The 24,776-nt window shown below is 41.3% G+C and overlaps 1 protein-coding gene across 1 annotated transcript in view; it reads left to right on the top strand.

Moving 5' to 3' along the window:
- STAG1 (stromal antigen 1) overlaps positions 1-24,776 on the top strand; it is a 173,650-nt gene that overhangs the window by 112,270 nt on the left and 36,604 nt on the right. Inside the window, exons 12-18 of the mRNA XM_044434755.1 lie at positions 2,689-2,768; positions 10,882-10,989; positions 14,916-15,030; positions 16,906-17,023; positions 19,628-19,731; positions 24,086-24,178; positions 24,274-24,363. Of these exons, the coding sequence (XP_044290690.1) occupies positions 2,689-2,768; positions 10,882-10,989; positions 14,916-15,030; positions 16,906-17,023; positions 19,628-19,731; positions 24,086-24,178; positions 24,274-24,363 (708 nt within the window). The remainder of the gene's footprint in view (positions 1-2,688; positions 2,769-10,881; positions 10,990-14,915; positions 15,031-16,905; positions 17,024-19,627; positions 19,732-24,085; positions 24,179-24,273; positions 24,364-24,776) is intronic.

Genomic DNA, 24,776 nt, shown 5'->3' with positions numbered 1-24,776 from the left:
GATCTTCCTTAGGACCCGGGCGAACCAGGCCTTGCACCACTCGAAAAAGCTCCGCCGGACGGCATTGTGAGGAGGCAATGGAAGCGGAAAAAATCTTCTTTTTCGCCGCCTTCACCGCCACAGCATAGGCCCGATAGTGGGCTCTCAAGTGTGTTCGGTCAGATTCATCCCGTGATTTCCTCCACCTACACTCTAGCTGTCTCCCAACCCGCTTCATCGCCCGCAATTCAGGTGTATACCAAGGGGAAGAGCGGACTCTGCCCAGTGGGAGAGGACACTTGGGAGCGATCGTGTCCACAGCCCTGGTCATCTCTCCGTTCCACAGTTCGACCAGAGCCTCGACAGGAGCACCAGTCTTGTCAGCCGGAAACTCACCCAGGGCCTTCAGGAATCCATCCGGCTCCGGGGGCGGGCCCATACAATCGGGTCCACACTCTTATAGAGGGAGAGGCCGCTCTCGAGCACAAACCTCACCAGGAGGTGATCTGACCATGACAGGGGAGTCAAACATAAGTTCCTCACCCTCAGGTCATCCTTCCTGCCCTGTCGTGAATACCAGGTCCAGAGTGTGTCCACGTTCATGGGTCGGGCCGATGACGTGTTGAGACAGACCCATGGCCGTCATAGAGGCCATGAAGTCCTGAGCCGCCCCGGTCAGTCCAGACTCGGCATGGAGATTGAAGTCCCCCAGGACCAACATCCTGGGGGTCCTCAACACCAGGTCCGAGACGGTCTCTGTCAGCTCAGATAGGGAGACTGCTGGGCAGAAGGGTGCACGATACACCAGTAGAATCCCCAGTCTGTCTCGTTCGCCCAACACCAAGTAGAGGCACTCCAGCCCTTGTCTCAAAGGGACCGGAAGACCCGTGAGAGAGATGGAGGCTCGGTAAACCAACGCGACTCCCCCTCCCCTCCCTTCTGGGCGTGAACAGTGTTGAACCAGATACCCGTGTGGGCACAATTGGGAGAGGGCAACATCTTCTCCCTCTCCCGCCCAGGTCTCCGTTATGCAAGCCAGGTCGGCCCCCTCATCCACAATCAAGTCATGGATGAGGGAAGATTTATTATTGACCGACCTGGCATTGAGCAGCAGCACCGCAGGCCTGAGGGGTGGTTGACAAGGCTACCTGGCGCCCTCTGGTTGGGGGCAGGACCAGAAGGAGGGATAGGTGTCAGCCATCTGTCCATCCTTCTTCTACGTGGACACGTTAAGCCCTTATTGTTGTAACGACCATTGCCCGTGACCACGCCTATAGCAGCGCCCGTGTGTTCCCCAGGATATATAAACGTCGACATGGCCAGGGATGACTCAAAGCACTGATTAAAGCAGGGTAAAGTTATAAAGTAGGTCGAAGGAGGAGAAAAAGAACGAGAAAAAGAAAAAGGGGGGGGGAGGAAAAAAAATCCTTCCCCTTCCCTAAGATTCAGCAGTAGGCAAGCCTATTTCAACAAGAGTCCTTGGCCAGCCCAGCCCCCCTCTCGTCCCCCCGAACAGCACCCCAAACAGCAGCGACCCCCTTTGGTCGCCGCCCTTCGGCCGCCGGCACTTCGGCCGCGGCCACTGCTTTGAGTCCGCAGGGCGCCTCCGAGTCCCGCCCCGTCGCACACCGCGCGTGCCCGATCACCTGGGCCGGCAGGCGGCGCTCTCCGGTGCCGTGTGCACCTGCGCTGGCCGGTGGAGCTGGCTGCAGTCGACGTCGTGGCCGCGTGCGTCTGCCTGCATTCGCTTGCCCACGCGGAGGCTCTTTCCTCCAGCACGATGGAGCGGCGTGCTGCTGGAGGTGGGCGGAAGTCTTTCTTGCAGCGCGGGGTCGGTGTTTCCTGCCCGAGGGGCCATTCCCTCCTGGCCGCGGCCGCTGCTTTGAGTCCGCAGGGCGCCTCCGAGTCCCGCCCCGAGAATAAAGTTAGCTACTCCCTATCCTCACATTTCCTGTGGTGTTAATTGTTATTTTGATTGGGTATGGTTTGTTGTATCATCTGAACATGCCAAAGTACAGATAATCTTAAAAATTGTTTATTTGAAAAAATCCAACTTCAAAACGTGATTTATAACTGGCTTATTTCGAAGTTAAGACTAACCACAGTTTAGGTTTGTGTGGCACACTAAGTTTAGTCAAAAATAGATGTGAAAGCTTCTGATCACCTTAGGGCCATGCTGCAGGAGATGGGAGAGGTAGCCATGAAGTCCAGGGAGTAAAGTAGGTTTATTCCCATTTTGCAAAACTGTGTTTGTTGTGATGTCTAAATTCTACCTCAGAGACTGTCTAATAGGGTAGACTGAGGCAAAATGGCATTCCCATGACTGTAAAGTGATAGAAGTACTTTACTGTCCAATGTGGATGTTGCATTTTAATTCTCCAAACAATTACTTGAAGGGTTAGAATTGTGGTTGAGAATTACCTCTTCCCCCTATCTGTGTCTTTTCTTTTTCTCATTTCTTCTTACCATAGTTTGATTAATTCAAAAGTCTTTATGAACTAGTTAGAACACACCAAAAAGTAGAGACGGGGATGTATATGAGTCCACAGCAGCCAGGCTTGACATAGTGCTGAAGCATAGTTTACCATTATGGGAATGAGCCTATTTAAGACTCAAGGGTTAAGTATTATAAAAGGAAGGTCTTGTTAGACTAAATATTGCATCACTTTAGTTGTTCCCTCTGGAAATTTGTATATTCTGTCTTTTCAGGATCGCATTGTATCAATGACACTTGATAAGGAATATGATGTTGCTGTAGAAGCCATTCGATTAGTCACACTAATACTTCAGTGAGTATATTTTAAGGCAGTCCAGTTACCTTTGGCTCATTGCCCAGTTCTAATACTGATGCTCTTTTATAGCTAACTTATTGTTAGACTGGTTTTCAAATTTTATTTATTCATGCTTGATGTACCTTTGGCTATCGCTGCCCAGAGGTTACTCAGGGCAATGAGCAGCTTTAACATATTTGGAAATTGAATGTGTTTTGCAAGCAAACACACTCCTTAGCTTCCTTCCCTTCTCTTGCATGGTTTCACAATTCTTTCTACAGTTCGCTCAATAACGCTTCAATATAGCATTATGTCAGCCTCAGTGCTGATCAGGACTGTTCCTGAAACTGAATCATAAAATTTGTTTTGGAGTGGCTATGAGGATAATCCTGGTTAGTATTAAATGTAGATATCACCAGTACTATAAGGGTGGAATGCTTTCCCCAGAATGACTTGCCTGGTACCGACTTTTTTTCATTTTGATACCAGGAGAAGACTTTTATTTTCCCAAACATGTTAGTTAGTTTACTGATTTTCAGCAGAGTGCATTCCTATAGGCAAAGGTTTCGGACAAGGGTTTATTTTATCACCTAATCTGTATGCCAAACATATGAGGAAAGATATATATAGGATCAGAGGAAGAAGAGAAAATTGGCAGAAGACACATCAATAATTTAAGATATGCAGATGATACCATCTTACTGGCAGATAGCAATGAATTGAACTGACTTCTGATGAATGTGAAGATCATCCGCACTGTTACATTCCCCACTATGTATGCGAAGAACAGCAAAGAAAGCTGTTGAAGAAAATGGATGCTGGAAGAGAGCTTTGCAAAAACCCTAGACCAACAGAAAGATGAATAAGTGAGTTCTAGGTGAAATCAAGCCAGAACTTTCCCTAGAAGCAAGAATGAGAAAACTGAGACGATCATAATTTGAGCACATAATGAGAAGGCAAAATTTCCTAAAGACAATCATGCTAGAGAAAGTCAAAGGCAGAAAAAGAAAAAGAAGACCAAATATAAGATGGACTGATTCCATAATAGAAGCCACAGTCTTGAATTTATAGGAGCTGAAAAGGCATTCATGGATAGGAAATTTTGCAGGTCATTAATTCATAGGGCCGCCATTATTTTCATCGTAATCATTTCTGTAACACCCTCAGCCAAAGCTGGCTGAGTGGTTTACAACAATCTGTGGTACACACAAATGCAGTAAAATATAATAAAGACAGAAAAAACATTAAAAGTTTTAAAACAGCTAAAGCAGGCAATAGTGAAGAATTACTCTACAAAACTCCAGGGATGGGTAAGTACCTGGGTGGCCAAGTAGGTCTTTAAAGGCCTCAGAAAGCCATCTTAACCTGGTGCCAAAAGATGACAAAGCCAAAGCTGCTAGACGGCCACCTGAGCTTCAAATGACAATGATTGATCAAAGAGCACCCCTAAGCTACAAATCTGCTTCTTCAAAGGGAGTGCAACCCCATCTGGAACAGGTTGAATGCCTTCCATCCAGTCAAAGGAACTGCCCACCTACAGAATCTCAGTCTTGTCCGGATTGAGTTTCAGTTTGTCAACTCTCATCCAGTCCATTGTTGCAACCAGATACCTGTTTTGCATATCCACAACCTCACATGCTGATGATGAAAAGGAGAAATAGAGTTGCATGTCATTGTTATATGGATGGCAACACACCAACTTGGTGGTTTCCTGTAAATGTTAAATTGCACTGTGGACAGAACAGACTCCTCTAGGAACTTCATGCTGGAGAATCCATGGGGCTGAACAATATTCCCCAAACACCACCTTCTAAAGATGGCCTCCAAGTAGGAGCTGGCGGTGCCCCCAACTCTTAATTCATTTTATAAGACAGAGAATACTTGACAGCATCAGACAACAATAGGAGTTGACACTTGTTTTTAAGATGTTATCTATTTTTAATTATTGTATAATTATCTACTCCAGGAAAAAAATGAAGGACAGAAGACATATCTTAAAAATAATTTTTGCCTGTCGCTAAATTTGTTAATGTGAACCATGGAAGGGGGAAGGAACACCTCTATTCTCTTTCTTAACTGCTGTACTTTTTCCTACTTGTGACTAGCGGGTTGAGTATGTTATGGTTACGTGGGGCTGTAGTCTACAGTTTCTAGCAAAAATGGAAGAGTAGGAACTAGTAGCATGCTTTAAGCCTTTTGGGAAAGTGTACTTTTAAATATGTATTGAAATCCAAGAAACAATTGTAAAGTGACCTTGCTTTCCATTGGCGAGTAGACCTGGGAATCAATAATGCAGTGTGCAAAGTAGGAAAATGGGCTATTGCTATAAACCTGCAGAGAAAATCATCTGGTACTTATATTGAGTTCCCATAGCAGAACTAAACTGAAATGAAATGAAATAATAAAATATCAGTGCAGGAGTGTGTATATTGAAAATAACAGTTAAAGATGCATTGGAAATGGAATTATGTAAATGAAAATGTTGCTACTGAAATCCCACCAGTTTTCCATGCCATGTTTGTCAATTAGAAGAGAGGTATTAAGATAAAATACTTGAGGTCAATAGAACATAATAAGCACAATTGCTGTTTTTTGTACATCAGTACATACATTTTCTCCTTTACTGAGGCTTGGCATTAAGAAGAATGTATCCCAGGCTCACTGCTGGTGTTTGTTCATACATGGATGATTATCAATAGATAATTTTAAGGGCTGTTTTTACATTGGTAAGAGTCACCACAGACAGAAGTTTTATATACTTTTAAAAAGGAAATATTCATACATTTAGCTACAAGACATCATGTAACATTTATGTAAATCAGGTTTCTAGTGTGTCTATGATCAATGACTACAAGCTGTGCACCTTCTAAGTTCAGTGGCTACTTCCAATTAAATTTCCACTTCACTATGGTTATGAAGAATACTTTAGTCTATAGAACTATGTCTCCTTAGGGAATTTGTATGAGCAGAGTTCTATTTATAGAAATGACTCTTCCATTAACAGAAGCTGTGGAAGATGCCCACTGCAGTCCATCTGCTCCAGTGGGTTGGAGGATCCTTGAGAACATAATTGGAGTTGGCATGGGGGGTGCAGAGTGGAGGAGAAGGAGACATTGGCAAAAATCAGCTTCCTTTTGTTACTGGAAGCTTCTGCTGGATTGATGGACTTTCCATTATTGGGAAATATACTTCAGTGAACAGAAGGGCATCTTTTGGATTCAGCCCAGCATACCTGAATTTCCTTGAAGATAAGCATTTTGTTGTTACAAATTGACATACTGCTTCGAATATAATTTCTCCTTCATGGTCTCTGTGCATCACATACATGGTTTCTGCGCCTGCATCTGTTGTCAGGCAGATTTCACAGCTGAGAGAGTTTGGCAGGAACCTTTCCCCCACCTTTGGCATTTGGTGTATTAAGAGGAATTCCTGCCCATTCCCTCATTCTTCTTCAACTGCCATTGTGGTGTTTGGTAAGTTCTAGCTCTCCTTGAAATTTGCAACTTTTTTCTTACAACTTGTTTCGCTTATCGATTTCACAACATCTTACACAGTCTCTTCTATAAAAGAACAACAGTGCTTACTTTCTTCTTGAAATTTCCTCACTGTTTCTGCCTCTTCATACCATGTCTCTTTTCTAATACTTTATTCCTAAAATCTCTTTCTTGCCTGATGGTACTGAAAACTCACACCTGTCAGTGGTCACTCCCCCAGTCTCTCTTGCCTGGGGAAGGCCATGTCATTGATATTTGCCCTCAAAGTTTTAAGAGAAAGCACCTGTCTACATTGCAGACCCTAGTCTCACCTTCCCTTCAACTGTGCCTGCTTCAGTCATGGCTGTAACCATGGACCAGGCTGCACTGTCAGTGCTGGACACTCACTGAAGATGTTCAAGACCAAAAAATTGACAAAGAGGGCCAAAGCAGCAACATTGGTGGACACAGCTAAATCAAAGGGCAGCAAGCAGCATTCAAAGAGCTGTTGCTCTGATTTGACTTGGCAACCACCATCGCTACTGACCACACTCAAATCCGACCTTGCAGTACCAAAACAAGAACCAGTCTTGGCAATATTGGTGCTGGTACCAATGAGAGCTCCATTCCAAGCCCTATTTTGGATGGTAAGAGCACTTCTATAGAGACTCCCATGTTTTGAGTGTCTCCACCACCACTTTGTAGACCCCACTGCCAACTACTCAACCTCAGAGCCTTCAAGAACTGTTGCAATGATCATCTGCATCTGTAGTCTCAGGACCATGACCAGAGTTTCCCATCATCTGGCCCAGAGGACTGCCTTGGATATGGCTTCTTTTATTTTCATTGGTAACCCTGTATATTTCATTTCCTATCTTCTCCTTTGGAAGATCTGGCCCATTTTTCAGATCAAATCCTCCAAATGGCCCAGTCTGTCAAGCTAGACACACAGCAGCCAACAAAAAGGACAAGGTACCCAGTACTTGGCTCAGTCTACCCAAATTGCAATACCATTTTTACTAGCAGACCTGCAGATGACTCTGACATCCAAATGATTCAAGAACATATATAGGGTGCAGGGAAAAGATGTGGCCTTTCTCTTCCAGCATTCACAACCAAATTCCTTTCAACAGGGAAGGATCCCACCTGGACCTGAAGAGGAGGTACATTTATTCATACTCTGCTTTGGGATTGAGGGTAGCAAACTACCAGGCTACCAAGGCCTGGTACCAGCTCTTTCTTTGAGACAAAATCATCATCTTCTGTAACCACCTGCCGGAGGACCAAAGAGAGCTGGCCAGGGTCTTCTAAGCAGAAGCACTGTGCCACTCCTGCCAGTAGATTCACATGGCCAGGCACCAACATGACTGCTGAGCCAAGGCAGTGATTGGAGTGGTGGTATTGAGGAGGGATGCATAGCTATGCTCTGCTGGTCTTTCAAGAGAGGCCCTGTCCTAAATCACAGATCCATAGTTTGACAGCTGAGACTCTTCAACACCAAGATGGATAAAGAGATCTACTTTGTCCAATGGTGAGAACCACCTGAAAGATGGGAGTTAACCAGCAGCTGTTGTCAAGGCTGTACATACCATGCTGAAAGTGGTATTGTCCCAGTGAGCTCCCTTACCTACCTCAGGCACAAATGGACTACTTGGCTCAGCATCAGCCTGCATCCCATCGCAGGCAGAGGAATGCCATCCCAAGATAACACCAAGGTTGCAGACACTATCACAGGTACTACCTATGACTGCCGCCTTGGATTGGCCCCCTTTCCCATATCCCAGCCTTTGATTGACACCTCTCTTTCTTCTTGCAAAGAAAATGGTAACATCAGATGCCTGAGTCCTATCTTTTGTAAAATGGGGATACAGGTTTGAGTTTGACAACCTCTCACCTCATTATTCTAAGGCATATGATTCCATATACAGCCTTGATTATGGAGGGTTTGACTAACTGCTTTTGAAAGGTCTTGCATAGAGTAGGTCTTGCTTTTTCAACTTCAACATTGCTTCTACTCCAGATACTTTGTGGCACCAAAGCAAGATGATCACAGACTTCAGTTCCTTTATCACACCAAAGAAGTTCCATATGGTCACATTGAAGAACATTCTATCCTTGCTAAACAAAGGAGATTGCTTTGCCTTGATCACTTTGAAGTCCATTGAGGACTTACATGGATGTTTCCTATGTTTCCAGGTTGGAAGAAAGGCATTTCATTTTTCTGTTTTGCCATTTGGACTGTCCACAACTCCAAAGGATCGTCATGAAGTGCATGGCAGAAATCTGTGTTCACTCAAACCATGGTTCCTCAAACTACAGCCTGGGGGCTGGATCCGGCCCGCCGTGCCCATTTGGACCCACTGCGCCCATGCCCGCCACTGCCCACCTTGCCCCACGTGCAGGGAGGCAGCCGTTTGCTCTCTCAGAGAAAACGATATCCAAGCGAGCAAGCTGCTGCCTCGTGTATCTGCCTCGCAGCATGTGCCCACCCCCACCTCACCTCGCCTCCCCTCACTGGGCACGTGCGCCTGCACTTCATCTCACTTCGCCTCGCTGCGCACCCTGCCCCTGCCTCAGCACATGTGCCCACACGTCCCACCCCGCCCCCGCGCTGGCCTGCAAACACCATCGGCACCACCTTTCTGGCCTGTGCCCAGCACCTGCAGCTTTCAACTGGCCTCCTGGTGGAAAAGTTTGAGGACCCCTGACTTAAACCTTCAAGGAGACTAGGTCTATCCCTCCCTGGCTAATTGTGGTACCATCGAAATGAGACTTGCTTTATTCCAGTGAAACAACAGTACAACCTCACCTGTTACCTCCCTGTTCAGATAGGGAGTCCACTGTGGTTCTCTGAAGTGCTGAGGGACATGGAATGAGTTTGAAACCTGCAAGCATATAAATCCTCTGGAAATGCTTTGAAAGCTTTCATAGCTTTTTGAACATTCCTCTCTTGTTGCCTGCCCAGATTGCAGCAGACAACACCATAATGGTCTTCTATATCAATAGACAGGAAGGCACCCAGTTTATTCTTCTAGCCTGTCTAGCTGTCAGGATCTGTTATTAGTGTGTCAACAGGGATATCACACTGCAATTACATTGCTGGATCAACAGCACTTTGAGCCTCACAAGTTTCAAGTCCCTCAAGTGACATCTCAATGCCAACATGCTGAAGCCGTCCCTACCACGTGGTCTTCAGAGGCATTTGGATGACAGCTCTCAGAATTTCCATCCAGCAGGGCCATTGACTGGGAACTCTGAGTGTTGCAGTCTGAGCATGTCTGGAAGGCACAAAGTTGGGGAAGCCTGGTTCAGATTAATCTTTTCATCACTTAGGACAGCATGGTATGCTTCTGCTTTTGCTCTCAGGCAGGAGCAAGGAAACATTCCTTCTACCTATTTTCTCCCTTTCCTCTGATCCTGAGAATGCTAGTGAAGGCTCATCTGGACAGAACAGACTGCATCAGGATAATACAATGGAGGCCCAGACAGTTGTAGTTTGTCCAGCTGCTACAGATATCCGATTGAACCTTTCTCCAGTCCTTATCAAAACCAGACCTAATCTCTCAAGATCAGGGAAGAGTATTGTACCATGGCGTATGCACCATGAACCTGATCGTATGCACTGTGTGTCTCATGGCATTGAGGATTCTTACCTAGACATGCAGACTACTGGCCTTCGCAAAGAGCTGCCTTTGATCCTGGATGCAGCACCAAAACCTACTACTAAGAAATTGTACGATGCCAAGTGGCTGTTTCCTCCTTTGCATTGCAAGAAGGCTTCAATCTATATTGGTGCAAGATGGAGCAAGGCTTCCTCAACTCTCTGTTTCAATGTGGGCTGAAGACATTATCCATCTACATCTACCTGGCAGCAATTTCAGCCTTCCATGTACTGGTCCAGGGTTTTTCAGTTTTCCCTTACCTCTTACCTTGGCAATTTCTCCAGGAGCTCAAGAACAATGTTCTACCAACTCATTCGCTAATGCCTAACCACTGAAATTGCTTTCTTAGATCTCTGCAGGACAACAATCTGGTCTACACCATCAACCTAGTCTACCGTATCACTACAGGCTTGATGTCCTTGCCAGAGCAGATTGTGCCGTCAGGAGAGCAGTCCTCTCTTCAGTTCTCGTTCTCTGGTAATGACATCGACCCATCCCCAGAAAGGTAAGCTTGCTAGTTAGCCACATGTGTGATGTAAAGAGACCACGAAGAAGAAAGGCAGGTTGCTTATTTGTAAAAGGTTGCTTGTTCTTTGAGTGGTCAGCTGTACTTTCACACTTCCCGCCCACCATCCCAGCTTCATTGTCATGTACTAGTCAGTTTATTTATTATGCAGAGACCAGTTTCAAGACAGGGTCAGTCTTATCACATACTCCCTATATCCTAAGCCAGACAACAGGCTCCATGTAGGCACAGAATCCATGTGTGTGAATGCACAAAATGAGAATTACAGGTAAACAGTCTACCTTTTCAGTTGTGCAATTGCATTATATAATTCAGTATTTAATGTTCATGTAATAACCTTGGTTGAAGTTAATTGATTTTAGATGAAGCAGCATAGTTAAGTTTATTGTTTATTTTAAAGGTAACTTAGGATAGATAGTGAAACTGGAGTTGAGTGCTGTTATTCAAGTGGTATATTCTGACTTTTTCAGTGGAAGTGAAGAAGCTTTGTCCAATGAAGACTGCGAGAATGTTTATCATTTGGTGTATTCTGCACATCGTCCTGTTGCAGTAGCAGCAGGGGAGTTCCTACACAAAAAGTAAGTGTATCTTCTACGTATACCTGAAAAATTGATAAAATATTGAGGAGAAGCTAGAGGAGGTTCAAGGCTGGTCTAAGAGCTAAAGCATCAATTTAAGATATTTATTCCTTGTTTAGATGTTCCTTATCCTTAGACTATTTTAAAATTTATTCTTTTGTAAGTCAGCATTAACAGAAAATTGACCTAAAGTGTCTAAAATAATACAGTTCCATGACTGCATTAGTCTTATATTCTGAGATAGGCTTAAGAGTTTGGAGATGTCAGAGAGATACTTCAAATTTACCTAGCATGTTTGGAGTGAGAACCTTGTCTGTCTGGTTGCAGATCCCTAATGCATGATTGAAGTACTTAAATTTGCACCTCCCTTTCAGATATTGTGGTATTCATATAAGGACAAGCTCTAATACATTTGCCATGTAACATGTGTAACATTACCAAAAATTGTGCCATCAATTCAGCTAAGCATCTAAGGACATGTAGCCATTCATCATCCCAAAGTTTCTTACTCTACTATTATTTTCTTGTGAATTAACAGACCATAACTTGCTTACAGATTGCAGGTGTGTTTCTTCATATGTGTATTCTTTTACATGTCAAAGATGCTGCACACAGCTATTTATTCTCTGTAACCAATGGATAAATCTGTGTCCCGCTTCACAGAATAAATATGACAGTATATTAGAACAGCTATAAATTTGCATAATAAATATGCTATAAAAATAAAATATTTCTGTAACATGATATAATTTGGCAAACCTTTATTGCCCTTCAGTGTAATACCTTTATTGCCCTTCAGTGATAAAATAATTTGCCGTTTAGATAGATAAATAACTGCTTGAAAGGTATTTTGTTGTTTTTTTGCACATGTAACCTTTCCTATCAAAGTATTTTTATTTTATTACTATGTTTATATCCCACCTGTTCCTCTCACGTCAGAAGAATCCAAGACAACTTGCATGATTATTCTCTTTATTTTATCCTCACAGCAGTCTTGTGAGGTAAGTTAGCCTGAGAGTCAGGGACTCACCCAGAATCACCCAGTGACCTTCATAGTCCAGTAAGGCCTGGAACACAGATCTCCCAAGTCCTAATCGAACGTTGTAGCCACTGCACACAATAGGTTTAAATGTCAGAAGTATATCTGCTTGGCCTAAATTGTAAGTGTTTCATCATCTCTCTAATCTGGCCAAATAATTCTTTGTTTGTACAGGTTCTAAAATATGAAGAAAGAATGTGAGTTAGTGGAATGAGAGTATCATTTGTATTAAGCTTGTGATTCTGAAATAAATGAATTGCATATTTCCACTGTAATAATGGTGATCTATGTAACCATCATATATGGTTCAGAAAATATGGAGTATTATGGTGCAGATAATTTCATAGTATGTATTTTGTGTAACCATAAGGGGTTAGCAATTCCATAAAGTATGGTTATTTGATGTTTCTATTAAACTAGTCATTAAAACATTGCCTATCTCATTGTTGTAGTGCATGAATAAAAATATAATTTGGGAAATTTGACTAGTCAGGTGTTAACATTACTTTCTCTGTATAACTAAAATTTAAAACTATGAAAACAAAAATAGGGAGTTAATAGAAGATAAGCTAATACAGTGGTACCTCTGCTCACGAACGCCTCAGTTCATGACCAAATCGGGTCGCAAACAGAAATTTCAGGAAAAAATTGCCTCAGATCACAAACTCCGCATCGGGTGATGACCGCGATCACACCTGTCTTCCCTGCATGGGCAGATCGCAGTCGTGCTCGGGGCGGGGGGAGATGACCGTGATTGCACTCAGGGGGAGAGATGGCCACAATCATGCTTGGGGGGTGGGGGAGATGGCTGCGATCGCACCCGTCCTCCCTGCCTGAGTGCAACCGCGATCGTGCCCATCTATGGCCACGGTCACGCTCGTGCAGGGAACACAGGCGTGATCATGGTCATGCTGGGTTGGGGGGGGGGGGGATGGCCACGATCATGCTTATTGGGGGGAGATGGCTGCGATCTTTGTTGTTCTTTGTCACTTTGCTTCAAATTTTTGTGATTCAAAAAAATAGTTACAGAACGGATTAACCTTATTTACATTGAATCTTATGGGAAAATTTGACTTGGCTCATGACCAATTAGGGTCGTGACCAGAGTCATGGAACGGATTAAGTTTGTGAACCAAGGTACCACTGTAATAATTTCAGTACTTCTCTATTACTGTTATAGACAGTTCCATTACTGCTGTTATCTGCTATCAAGTCATCTCCAACTTATGGTGACCCCATGAATAAATGCCCTCCAAAACAACTTGTTCTTGACAGCCCTGCTCAGCTCTTATTAACTCAAGACTGTGACTTCCTTATGAGGAATCTATGTCATATTAGGTCTTCCTCTTCTTCTGCCTTCAGCTTTCCCTAGCATGATTGTCTTCCCCAGTGAGCCAAGCCTTTTCATGATTAGACAGTTCTGTAGTATCATTGAATAAAACTTTTCGTTCTACAGATTGTGAACCATGGTATGCTTGCTAGATTGAGTGTAATGTTTAGACTGAAATAAACTCAACAACTCCCAGCATTCCCCAGCCAAATGTACTGTCTGGCAGATGCTAGATATATATAGGGTTTATTTTATCTAAACATTTATAGGATTGCACCCTAAAATATTAGTGGTAATTAGACTTTAGATTAATATGAATTCTTTGAGTGGTCCTATCCAGTCAAGCAAACAAGTTGCATATATATTTTTCCCAGTGACCATAAACCAGGAATTCTTTTCAGCCAACTTGTCAGGTGGGCCCACCTGTGTTAACTTTCAAACTGAAGGCTTGTCAATTTGATAAACCCCTGATTTCCCCTGATTCTGCCTTTTGATGGCTATGTCAAATTAGGTTTATCACAGCTCATCCAGTGGTCTGGCTGCTTTTCTATCAAAAGGAGCTGTTTCTTCTAAGTGGAACATTTTAATATCTTGGCATGTGAATTTTGAAGAATGTGAGAAGCATAAGTGAATTTGAACCCCTTGATACTGCATATTATTTCAATTAATTAGAGTTTGCTTTTCTGTGTCTCATTTTTACTGCTTAATTTTATAACACATGTGCAAATTCCTTTCTCCATTCAAAAATTGACATAATACAAATGCTTTTCTGTAGACGACATAATCATGCAGTCAATTTCTCTCCACCACAACAGAAGCTCAAGATCCTTACTTTTGCTCTTGCAGAGGATATGACATTGCACCTCTGTCCAATGGCATTTAAAAGTATTAATCCTTGAAAGTGTTTTAATCTTTAGTACACATACCCTTGAGAGTCTTCCAGTCATGGATACTTAAGTCCTTCCCAGTATTCCTTCCTTTTGACTTTGAACACTTCAAAAGAACAAACACATTTCCAGAGGTTCTTGAAAACCTAATTTCCTTTATAATATTATCCTACTACTTCAGCCTGAAATGTCAGTGCTTCTTGATACTCCTTCCTCTGACTTTCCACCAACTTCTTAACTTCTTCCCTTTATGTCATTAAATTGTTCACAGATCCTGCCAATCTATCTGATCTCCGTGCACAATCAATCTATATTCTGAAACTGGTTTTGCTAAAACCACTCTCTCTCAAAATACTTTATCAAGCTCCTGATTGCCTCCTCCACCACTCCTTTTGCAGTGTCTTCATATAAGGAATTGTTTATGGGAGATAAGCAGCCTCAGTCTGATAATAGTTTCTAGTGTATGTAGTCTTCTACAAACTATTCATCTATACACATATATGAAAGCTCTGTTCTGGGAGGCATTTTCATATTCCATATAATTGATTGTACCAAGTTGTTGAGGAAGAACTTCATATAATTGCATTTAAGGCTGAGAAAAGGTTTTTAATAAGTATAAAAGGCTCAGCCAGAACACTTGATATCATAAAAGGTATATTTTATTTTCTAGACTGTTTAGTCGGCATGACCCTCAAGCAGAAGAAGCACTAGCCAAGAGGAGAGGACGGAACAGTCCAAATGGAAACCTTATTAGGATGCTTGTTCTTTTCTTTCTTGAAAGTGAGGTAAAATTACTCTCTAACTTCTTACATAAGATGTTCAGTTTTAGCAACTTTAGCAAAAGATGAAGACTTAAACTCTGACCAGAACATACTGAAAAGGCAAAGTGTTATATTTTTTATGAGACACTGCAGCTCTTAGAGCAGTGTTTGCTCAAAGAAACCCATGTGCTTCATAAACATATTGAATTTTCATGATTTTAAGATTTCTTACTTAGAGAACATTTAAATAGAACAACCCAGCCCAGATTCAAAATAGGACTTAATGCAATAGGATGAAGAAGTCAAAATATTTAATGACCATCAGAATTCAGCGGTGCTATCAAATTTTTAATAACCCATTTTATTAATATACATACAACCTTATTGCAGAAGATACCAAGAGTATTACATCAGAAGTCTGGGTAAATTAGCTTTTGTAGATTAAGATCCTGTGCCTTTGTGTTAAAGATCTTAGGTTACACAGGGCCATGGTGGGGCAAAGAAAATATTAGAAATGGGGTCTCCCTTTAGAACAAAAAAAATGAATAGCCCATTTTCTGTAGCACTGATTGGAAATTACCCACTAAAATATATTTCCCCCCTTTTTAAATTATTCTGTCAGCAAAATTCTGTGTATGGAAAGCTTGTTCACTGTAGTATGAACATTTTTTCTAATAAAGATGATGTTTTACAATCTCTGAATTTTGTTGCGATGGACAGGCATTGGCCTATTAATAAAAATAACTTTGAAATAGAACATGCTTTTATAGTTCTTTGTAGTCCCATTTATTATACTGCAATATTAAACATTTAGTTTGTATAATTATATACAAATAATTTATATTATTTTAATTAATTAACATTTCAAATAATAAACATCAATAAATTAAAGTTAATATATGTTATTAATTTATATACAAATTATTTGCATAATTATACTACATTAGTTTTTGTTTGTTTAATTGATTGCAGAACTGAATATTTTAGATCACTGTTGGATCTGTATAATTTTGTGGTGAGGATGTATTCTTCCTATTAAAGGTGGTAAGGTTAAGTTACCTGAGGACAAATCATTCTGATTCGTAGCTCATAAATATTTAGTAAATGCATACAGGTGTTGTCTTGGGACTAGGTTCCAGCTCTTTAAAAAAAAACTGTCAAATGGACTGTACAAAAGCAGTACAAACCTGTCTAAACTGTACCTTGGCCTTCTGTGTTAAGGATAATTACAGCAAGTGTGAGTGGCTCCCTAAGGGTCAACAGAGGACAACACACATTGCACTGATGTTGTATACATTTTATAGTATACTTTTGCCAGAAGACTGAGGCAAACAGAACACAAGACTTGTGATACAAATGCAGTTTGATTCTGTACATAGTCAAACTCGCCCATTTATATGCAATATTATTGTGATACAAGAGCTCATCTTGTCATTCCACACAAGTTGTAATTGAGATGTTGAGCAGTGGAACCAACATGGGCGCAAGTCAGACAACTTTGAAGACTGTGCATTCATATATATATGCACACATGCTGCATCTTTGTACAAAATATTTACCATATAAATATAATATACAACAACTCCCATAGATAATTAGCCTAAGGGCTGCAAGCAACTTTGTGGCAGCCAGGAAACCTGAAAAAATAGCTTTTGGTTAGCAGTAAGAACTTTTCAGCAATACTCTGTTTTGGTATCTTTTGCAAGGTAGCAGCTACTGTGATACAGACTTCTGCTAGTGCCACAGTAATTACAACAGTTGATACGTCTGGACTCTCTTTATTCTTTAGTTATTTAATCACTTGTGTCCTTGCATAACATTGGCAAATAGTGAATTAAGTTATGCCCGCAAGTAATGTGTATGAAACCCTTCTGTTAAATGATCTTGCATTATTTCTAGTTACATGAACATGCAGCTTACTTGGTGGATAGTTTATGGGAAAGTTCTCAAGAACTGTTAAAAGACTGGGAATGCATGACAGAACTGCTGCTGGAAGAACCTGTCCAAGGTGAAGAAGGTACTTGTCACATTTCTTAAACTTGTGAAATCAGAATGGCATAATCTGACACTGTCTTTTCCATGGTCAACAGAGCCCTTGAGTAAAGAGAGACAAGGCTTGGTATGGTTTTTTTCTTTTAAGTTTGCTTAGCCTAATTCTGATCTTAGGAGTATATTAAGTTAATCTTTTTGGACTGGGTAAACTCCCAAATGGACAGTGTAAGTACTGTGAACGTAATCTAGACTTTAGCGAAACTTTTGACATAGTGCCCCACAACATCCTGATAAACAAACTAGCACAAAGTAGACTAGGTAGAACTATTAGGTGGATCCAAAATTGGCTACTAAATTGGACACAAAGAGTGCTCATTAATGGCACCTTCTTAAACTGGAGGAAGGCAACTAGTGGGATGCCACAGGGTTCTGTCCTAGTCCCAGTACTTTTCAACATCTTTATTATCTAGATAAGGAAGTACACAGAACAGACATATTTGCAGACAAGACAAACTGGGTGAGATAGGTAACACCCTAGAAGGCAGAAAGAAGATCCAAGGCAATATAGGTAAGCTTGAATGCTGGGTTGAAAGGAACAGAATGAGATTCAATAGGGACAAGTCCTCCACCTAGGAAAAAGAAACCAAATGCATAAGTACAAGATGGGGAATTTGTCGCTCAACAATAATGAAAAAGAAAAAGACCTTGGTGTTATCATGGACAGCAAGCTAAACATGAGCCAACAATGTAACGTAGCCACAAAAAGGGCAGATGCTATTTTGTGGTGCATTAATACAGAAGTATCACTTTCAAATCATGAAAAGTAATATTTTCCCTATATTCTACAGCAGTCATATCTCATCTAGAATACTGTGTCCAGTCCTGGGCACCAATATTTAAGAAATACGCAGAAAAATAGGAAAGGGTTCAAAGGAAGGCAACAAAAATGATCCAGGGTTTGGAAACATTGCCCTGTGAGAAGAGACTGAGAGAACTGGGCATGTTCAGCCTTGAGAAGACTGAGGGGAGATATGATATCCCTCTATAAGTATCTCAAAGGGTGTCGCAGAAAGGAAGAACAAGATATCTTCTTGCTGATACCAGAGAGTAGGGCGCAGAATAATCAACTGAAGTTGTGACAAACAGATTCAGGCTGGATATCAAGAAAAGTTTCCTCACTGTCAGAGCAATACAGCAGTGGAACCAGCTGTCTAGAGAGGTTGTGGGCTCTCCCACACTAGAGACATTCAAAAAGAGACTGGACAGCCATCTGAGTGGGATGGTGTAAGTTGGTGTCCTGCAACAGCAGGGGCTTGGACCTAATGACCTTCTTGGCCCCTTCCATCTCTGCTATTCTATGATTCTATGAATGTGAACTATCATGAGGAAATTTTTAAAAGAATAGTGCTATTCTACTCAAAATGTTTGCATGACAAGCAGGTCTCACATATGAATTAGCTTATTTAGTATTATATTTACACTATAATCTTTAATAGATATAATAAACATGTACCATATTGTACATGTGCCAGTATCATAAAGGAGATAACTAAGTAGGTAAAATCAGTCTTCAATGCTTTATATTAATTGATATAAGATGTATTACATGGTATTACTGTTGATTATGAAAAGAAATGAATATTTCAGAATACATTGAAGCAGAATTGTTCTGGTCCCTGATGGTCTCTGAACTTCCAGTTCATTTCTAAACCCAATTCAAAATGCTGGTTTTGCCTATAAAGTTTTTCACGGCTTGCCGCCTCATCATCTGATGGAATGTTTCCTTCCATATATGCCTGCCTGTGCTTTAAGATTATATGTGCAGGCCTTCTTCAGATGCCTCTTCAGTCTGAAGCTCAAAATGAAGCTCTAGTGTGGCTTCTAAAGAAAAGGACCTTTTTGATGGTGTCCCATGCTGCTGTACTAGTTTACCTTGTACCAGCATTTGCGTTTTTCCATGGCATGGTCAAAAGGTTTCTGTTCTCCTTTGTGGTCTCTGTGCATCACGTAAACGGCTCTGCACACATGCATGGAGCTGATTTGGGAATCTTCCAAAGCTGATTATTTAGTATTTGGTGGGAGCCTGGCCACTAGACATGCCCCATGTGCAATGTGGGGCTCCCATCAAGTCCCACTTGATGATGGTTTTTAATCTTGTTTTATTAGGGGGCTTATTTTAACTCCTTGATTTTTTCTTTATTCATTCAGGTAGCTTGGAATTGTACTTCTGTCATACTAACTTTTGTTGGTGCACTTATATTTGTGTTGGGTTTACACAAATATAAGTGCTGTTGTGTTTTTAAATCTTTGCATTGTATTTTTTTTTAAATTCATTGTATGGTGCCTAGAGAACCTGCTTTATGGGTATCTTATAAATATATAAAGAAATCCTTGTGTCTAAACATAAATTACGCAAATATTAATACAACACTGTTTATGCTAATCAATCTTGCGTTGTTCCACTTTGTGTGACTATAGAGTTTAGGTTAAACTAGAAGAACACAAAGTGCTTCATGATCTAGGAAATTCTGAAATAGTCAGAATGTTGAAATACTTTAGCTGTTGACTCTTTCATAGATTAGTTGTCTGAATTTCACTGGTTCATTTTAATTTCTTGCTATCTCTTTAGCAATGTCTGATCGGCAGGAAAGTGCACTTATAGAGTTGATGGTATGTACAATTCGACAAGCTGCAGAAGCACATCCTCCAGTGGGCAGAGGAACTGGGAAGAGAGTAAGTTATTTAAAGTATTTTTAATTCGTACAGTTAACATATAGCCAAGGAATATGTATTTTATTGATATGTTGCAGTTCTTCAGGGTGTTTATATAGTCACACATATGGGCTCTGTGTGTGCATGGGGCCTTGACCTTGTACAGAAAGCTTCCATAGCTGAGGAGTTTTTGACAGGAATCTTTTAACCACTATCTAATGCTTATCTCTATAACAGATTTCCAGTTATTCCCTTGAGTCCCCTTTTATCACTATTGTGATAGCCTTAGGAGAAGCTTCTTATCTCTAGATAAAACAATCATTCTATACTGACGGTTTTTCTGTTTTATTCAACAACTTTTTCTTGTCTTTCATGATTATATTTTTCTATTATTTTCCCCTTTGTTTTTCTCTTTCTTACAATTAAAAATTGAATGGGTCATGAGAGGTTCATAGGGCCCTGAAAACCCCATTTCACAAATACATTAGATGCAGCAGTAAATTTCCACCGACAGACAAGCATTCCCTTTGTTGAGGTTTGTCTGCATTGCTGCCTTCACAAAATAGTTGAGGTGGAATTGCACTGACCAACTTTGTTCGGAGCTTTGGAGGAAAGCCCTTTGGGCTGTGGGGGTGCAAAAAATATCCTCGGCACAAGCCTCTCCCTCTGCTTTTTCTTCTCCTGTGAAGGTGACTACAGCTTCTACATCAGGCCATGTAGATTCCCTAACACTGGGTAGAGCAGTGAGACTCAGACAGCGAAGAAATTGGCAAAGAAAGTGAGGTCTTGTACATCTGATCTGCAGGAAGAGAAGAAAAGAGACCCAACTCCAGCATCTTTTCAACCACTGAGACCATGTATGCTGTCACCTACAGTACTCATTCAGTCTCTAATAACAATCCTGATCCTGGCATTGACACACAATTTGGGACCAGCTTCAGTATTAGAAAGGGAAAGTCAGGATCCATGGTCGCTTCTGGACCAGCCAGAGCTGGTCACCCCACTCACCTAGATAACTGAAGGGGCCTCCTAACATTAGATATGCTGACTTATACGGTCAAGAATGTTTGAGTTTCCATCATGAATGCTGAGACCATTCCTGTTCACTCTGCTCTGAATAGGAACAATTCTCTGATTTATTGGTTGATATTGATAAAATGTGCTTATTACTGGGTTGACTTGGTGTGCTAGATATAGTTATCAAGTCAACTATGATTACAGCCACTATCAAAACACCTGCCAATACCAGGCAGGGGTTGGCTTCACTAAGCAGATGGCTTGCAGATGACAGCTTCATGCTCCACCACCAGCTCCATCTTGAGCATCTCTTCCAGATTACTAGCAGCTTGAGTAAGCATCCCTAGAGGACTTTCACCAGCTCATAACATTTCAGTCTCATTTCTGAGTGGTGCAGTTGGAGTGAGTGAGCCTGCCTCACCATTAGAAGTCATGGTCATTTTTAAGAACAGTTACTGAGAATGGCTTAGTTTCTAGGGATAGAACCTAACAGCCAGTGCAATGAAATCTCCAGTATTTGATGTCATCTCTATGTGCTTCAGTACCAGAGCCTGTTCTTAGAATGGGCAGTTGAGTTGCTGATGGAACCAATGACATTTACATTATTTCTAGTTCAGAAAAAACTGAACAAACCCCTTCACAGCTGTTACCTTTGCCTTCTGGATTGAATCCATCAACATTGCCAGTTTTAGAATTGAAAATACTGGATCCACTGAAGGGCAAAACCTCGGTCCTGGACTGGGCTTCTTAAGAGGTGTCAGCTAACCAGAGCCATGGATGCCTACCGAGTGCCACAGCACCTGCCATTGCCTTTGCTCCACAGTCTGTCGGCTGGCAAGCAGTATTTGCTTTAGCAAGAGTTTTATGACTTCTGCCTGAAAAATGCATCCTAACTCATGTTGATCCTCAGGGAGGTAGTCACACAATATTCTTAATTTTTTCTTCTTAGGAACAGTTGGTAGCAGGACATAGCTGCTTGATAACTAATCACTTGAAGAATAGATTATATTAGATTAGATCTAGATGATGACCTACTCTATCTACAGGTGACAAATGTTGTTTCTGAGCTTGGCCTTGAGAAGATTCAACTATAATAGAATTGGGTAGAGGGTGAGAGAAAAGAAATTCAGTGTCCTCCTCTTGAACTTGATACATGCTCTCTAGTTATTTGGCAGTCAGGCAGTCAAAGATGGTGTCTTTCACGAATGGATTGCAGTCTGGAGAAAGGGTGCTAGAAAGGAGATTGCAACCGGAGTTGAGTCCCTACTCACCTAACAGTCAACCCAGTCATATCATTCAGTCCATTAATTATTCTGCTACCTTCCCATTCCTTGGAACTAATCTTTCCTATTTTCATCTAGCTTGGACTTAAATCACGACAGATTCCTGAGCCTTTTTCATCATGGAAACAGTTACAAAATCAAGTTCAACACCATCCCTCCTTTTTCAGGGTCATCCTATGATCCTGTTAACCATACTATAGTTTGAAATGGAATCCCACCTGCTCAAAGGAGCTATTCAAAAGGTTCCATATCTTTATCCTGAGAGCTTCTATTTGTGGTGTTTTTTATGTTACCAAAAAGGGATGGAGAGCTGCAAGTGATAAAGAACATGAAGGAAATAAATTATTTCATAACCAAGAAAATTAGAATGATCACCCTGCAAAATATTGTGCCTCTACTAAGAAAAGGAAATTGGTTTGCACGGATCAACTTCAAGTATACATACTTTCATATAGGGATCCAGTCAATGCTTCCTTCATTTATGCACAGGAACAGATACATTCTAATTTCATGTCATCCCATTCCTTGAGTCCATACAACATGCATGGCCATAATCTCTGCCTATCTTCATACTCAAGGCATAGAAGCCTGCCTGTTGACACAACCAGAGAACAACTGAATATGGCCATCTCCATCACATTAACTCTTTTGTCCAGCTGAGGGGCATCTGTGAATATTGCAGATTCAATCTTGCAACCAATACGAGTTCACCTTCATTTTTTTCTGTCCTTGTTTAAGACTTTGAAATTACCATCTCTTTATCATCTCTTTGTGTTCATCTAACTGCAGTCTCTGCTTCACACATCTCTCTTCATGGATATACAGGTTTGCAGATCCTCTGGCTTGACAATTTCCTTGGGGAAATCGTCAACCTAGCACTTCCACTTCAACAAACCGTATCATCCTGGAGTCTTTCAGTAATTTTAAAGCTCTGACTGCAAAACCATTTGAGCAGTTGGCTACCACTGCTTTGGATTTCCTTTCTTCAAAGGTTGCATTCCTCATAGCCGTCACACTGGTTTGTAGGACAAGTGAGGTATGCTCACTACAGGTAGCTGCTTTGTATCTCATTTTTCACAGGAACAGTGTCTGTATATTGCAATCATCCTGAAAATCATTTTCAATTCTACCTAAACCAGGATATTACTTTTTCTTCTATCTGTTCATCTCCTACTTCTTTGACAAAGACTTCCATGCATGCCCTTAATGTGCATTGAGGCTTGGCCTTTTATAAAACATGGAAAGAACAATTATCTTCTCATCTGCTACAGAGGGAAAAACAAAGGTTTGCTGGTCTCTTTACAGCATTGAGTGGTTCATACGATCCACTCAGCTCATGAAGAGCAGGTACCTAAAATACTTAGAGCATACTTCTACCAGGGTGTTGTCACATCTGCTATATTTAGATCAGGGGTTATCTTACTTGAATTATGCAAAATTGCAAATTGCCTGACTCTGTCTGCTTTTGCCAAGTAATACCTTCTTGGCATATGGCATTCTTAGAATAAGTTAGGGTTGCTGGTTTTAATTTGAGTGTTGGAACACTAATTATAGATGCCTTACTGGATAGTGGGTCCACCTTGCACCCTTAGGTGAAGGAAGCAATCCTGTAGCCTCTAAACAGCATCTGAAGGAGCATAGGATAATTTCCTGATCTGAATTTAGAGACAGTGCTTAGAGATTAAAGGGGAGAATTGGAGCTCTTACTGCCCTTCACAACTAGCTTGAAAAAAATCATGCTGGCTGCTCTTCAAGGACAGGAGTGCAACCTTGGAGAAGGGGGCATTTTGCTGGGTGGGTAAGAAGTGGAGATTAGAGGTACTGGGATATCAGTTAGCCTGCAGCCCCTGCCAGCCTCCTTTCTTCCCTACCATTAGTTAGGCATAAAACCTATCAAGTGAAAAATATATGGCAAGACACTGGCGAGAAAGCAAAGATGCATAGGATGTTTATAAACCTCTGAGTTCAGGGGCTTACAGTCATCAGGTTCAGAACTCAAGGGATTGTTCCCTAAATGACAGTCAGATAAGTTATACTTGAGGTGTTAATGATGTAACATACCTCCCATTTTATAGGTTTTAACAGCAAAAGAAAGAAAAACTCAGATAGATGACCGAAACAAGCTAACAGAACACTTCATTATTGCACTTCCCATGCTACTGTCGAAGGTATGTTTGCTAGTAGGAAATGTTATTTCCTAATCCTAATTATATAATTTTTCCTTGTAACAAGGGTGTTTATTTCCTTTTTTCCCCATTGTCAGTATTCTGCTGATGCAGAGAAGGTGGCAAATCTGCTTCAAATTCCTCAGTATTTTGACCTGGAAATTTACAGTACAGGAAGAATGGAGAAGGTACAGTATTTTATTTATGTATTTCCTGCATTTCTGGCTTTTAAAGAACTTAAAATGTCTTAAATCATTCTCCTCCTGTTCTCAATCTTATCCCACATTGCTGTGGGGCAGGTTGGGTTGAGAATCTGTGACTGGCCCAAAGTCCATATTGGCTCCATGGCTGAGAAGGGACTAGAACCTAGATCGCCTGAGTCCTTTTCCCACACTCTTAACCATAAGCCACACTGGCTCTCAGTAGCATGCCAGAAAATTTTTACATTGTGTCTGGTTAATTTTAAGATGTCCAAATAGTTCTAATTCATGTTACAGCTTCTGTGTTGCATTACTGTCTTACATCATCTTGTGATTTAAAATTTAGCTTAGAAAGGAATTTGCTGTATAAATAATTCAATAAATGACCAGATTTCCTCTTT

Source organism: Varanus komodoensis, unplaced genomic scaffold (assembly GCF_004798865.1).
Source record: "Varanus komodoensis strain SLA01 unplaced genomic scaffold, ASM479886v1 scaffold1, whole genome shotgun sequence".
In the NCBI taxonomy this organism is placed as follows: domain Eukaryota; kingdom Metazoa; phylum Chordata; class Lepidosauria; order Squamata; family Varanidae; genus Varanus; species Varanus komodoensis.
This window is presented reverse-complemented; position numbering and strand designations above follow the sequence as displayed.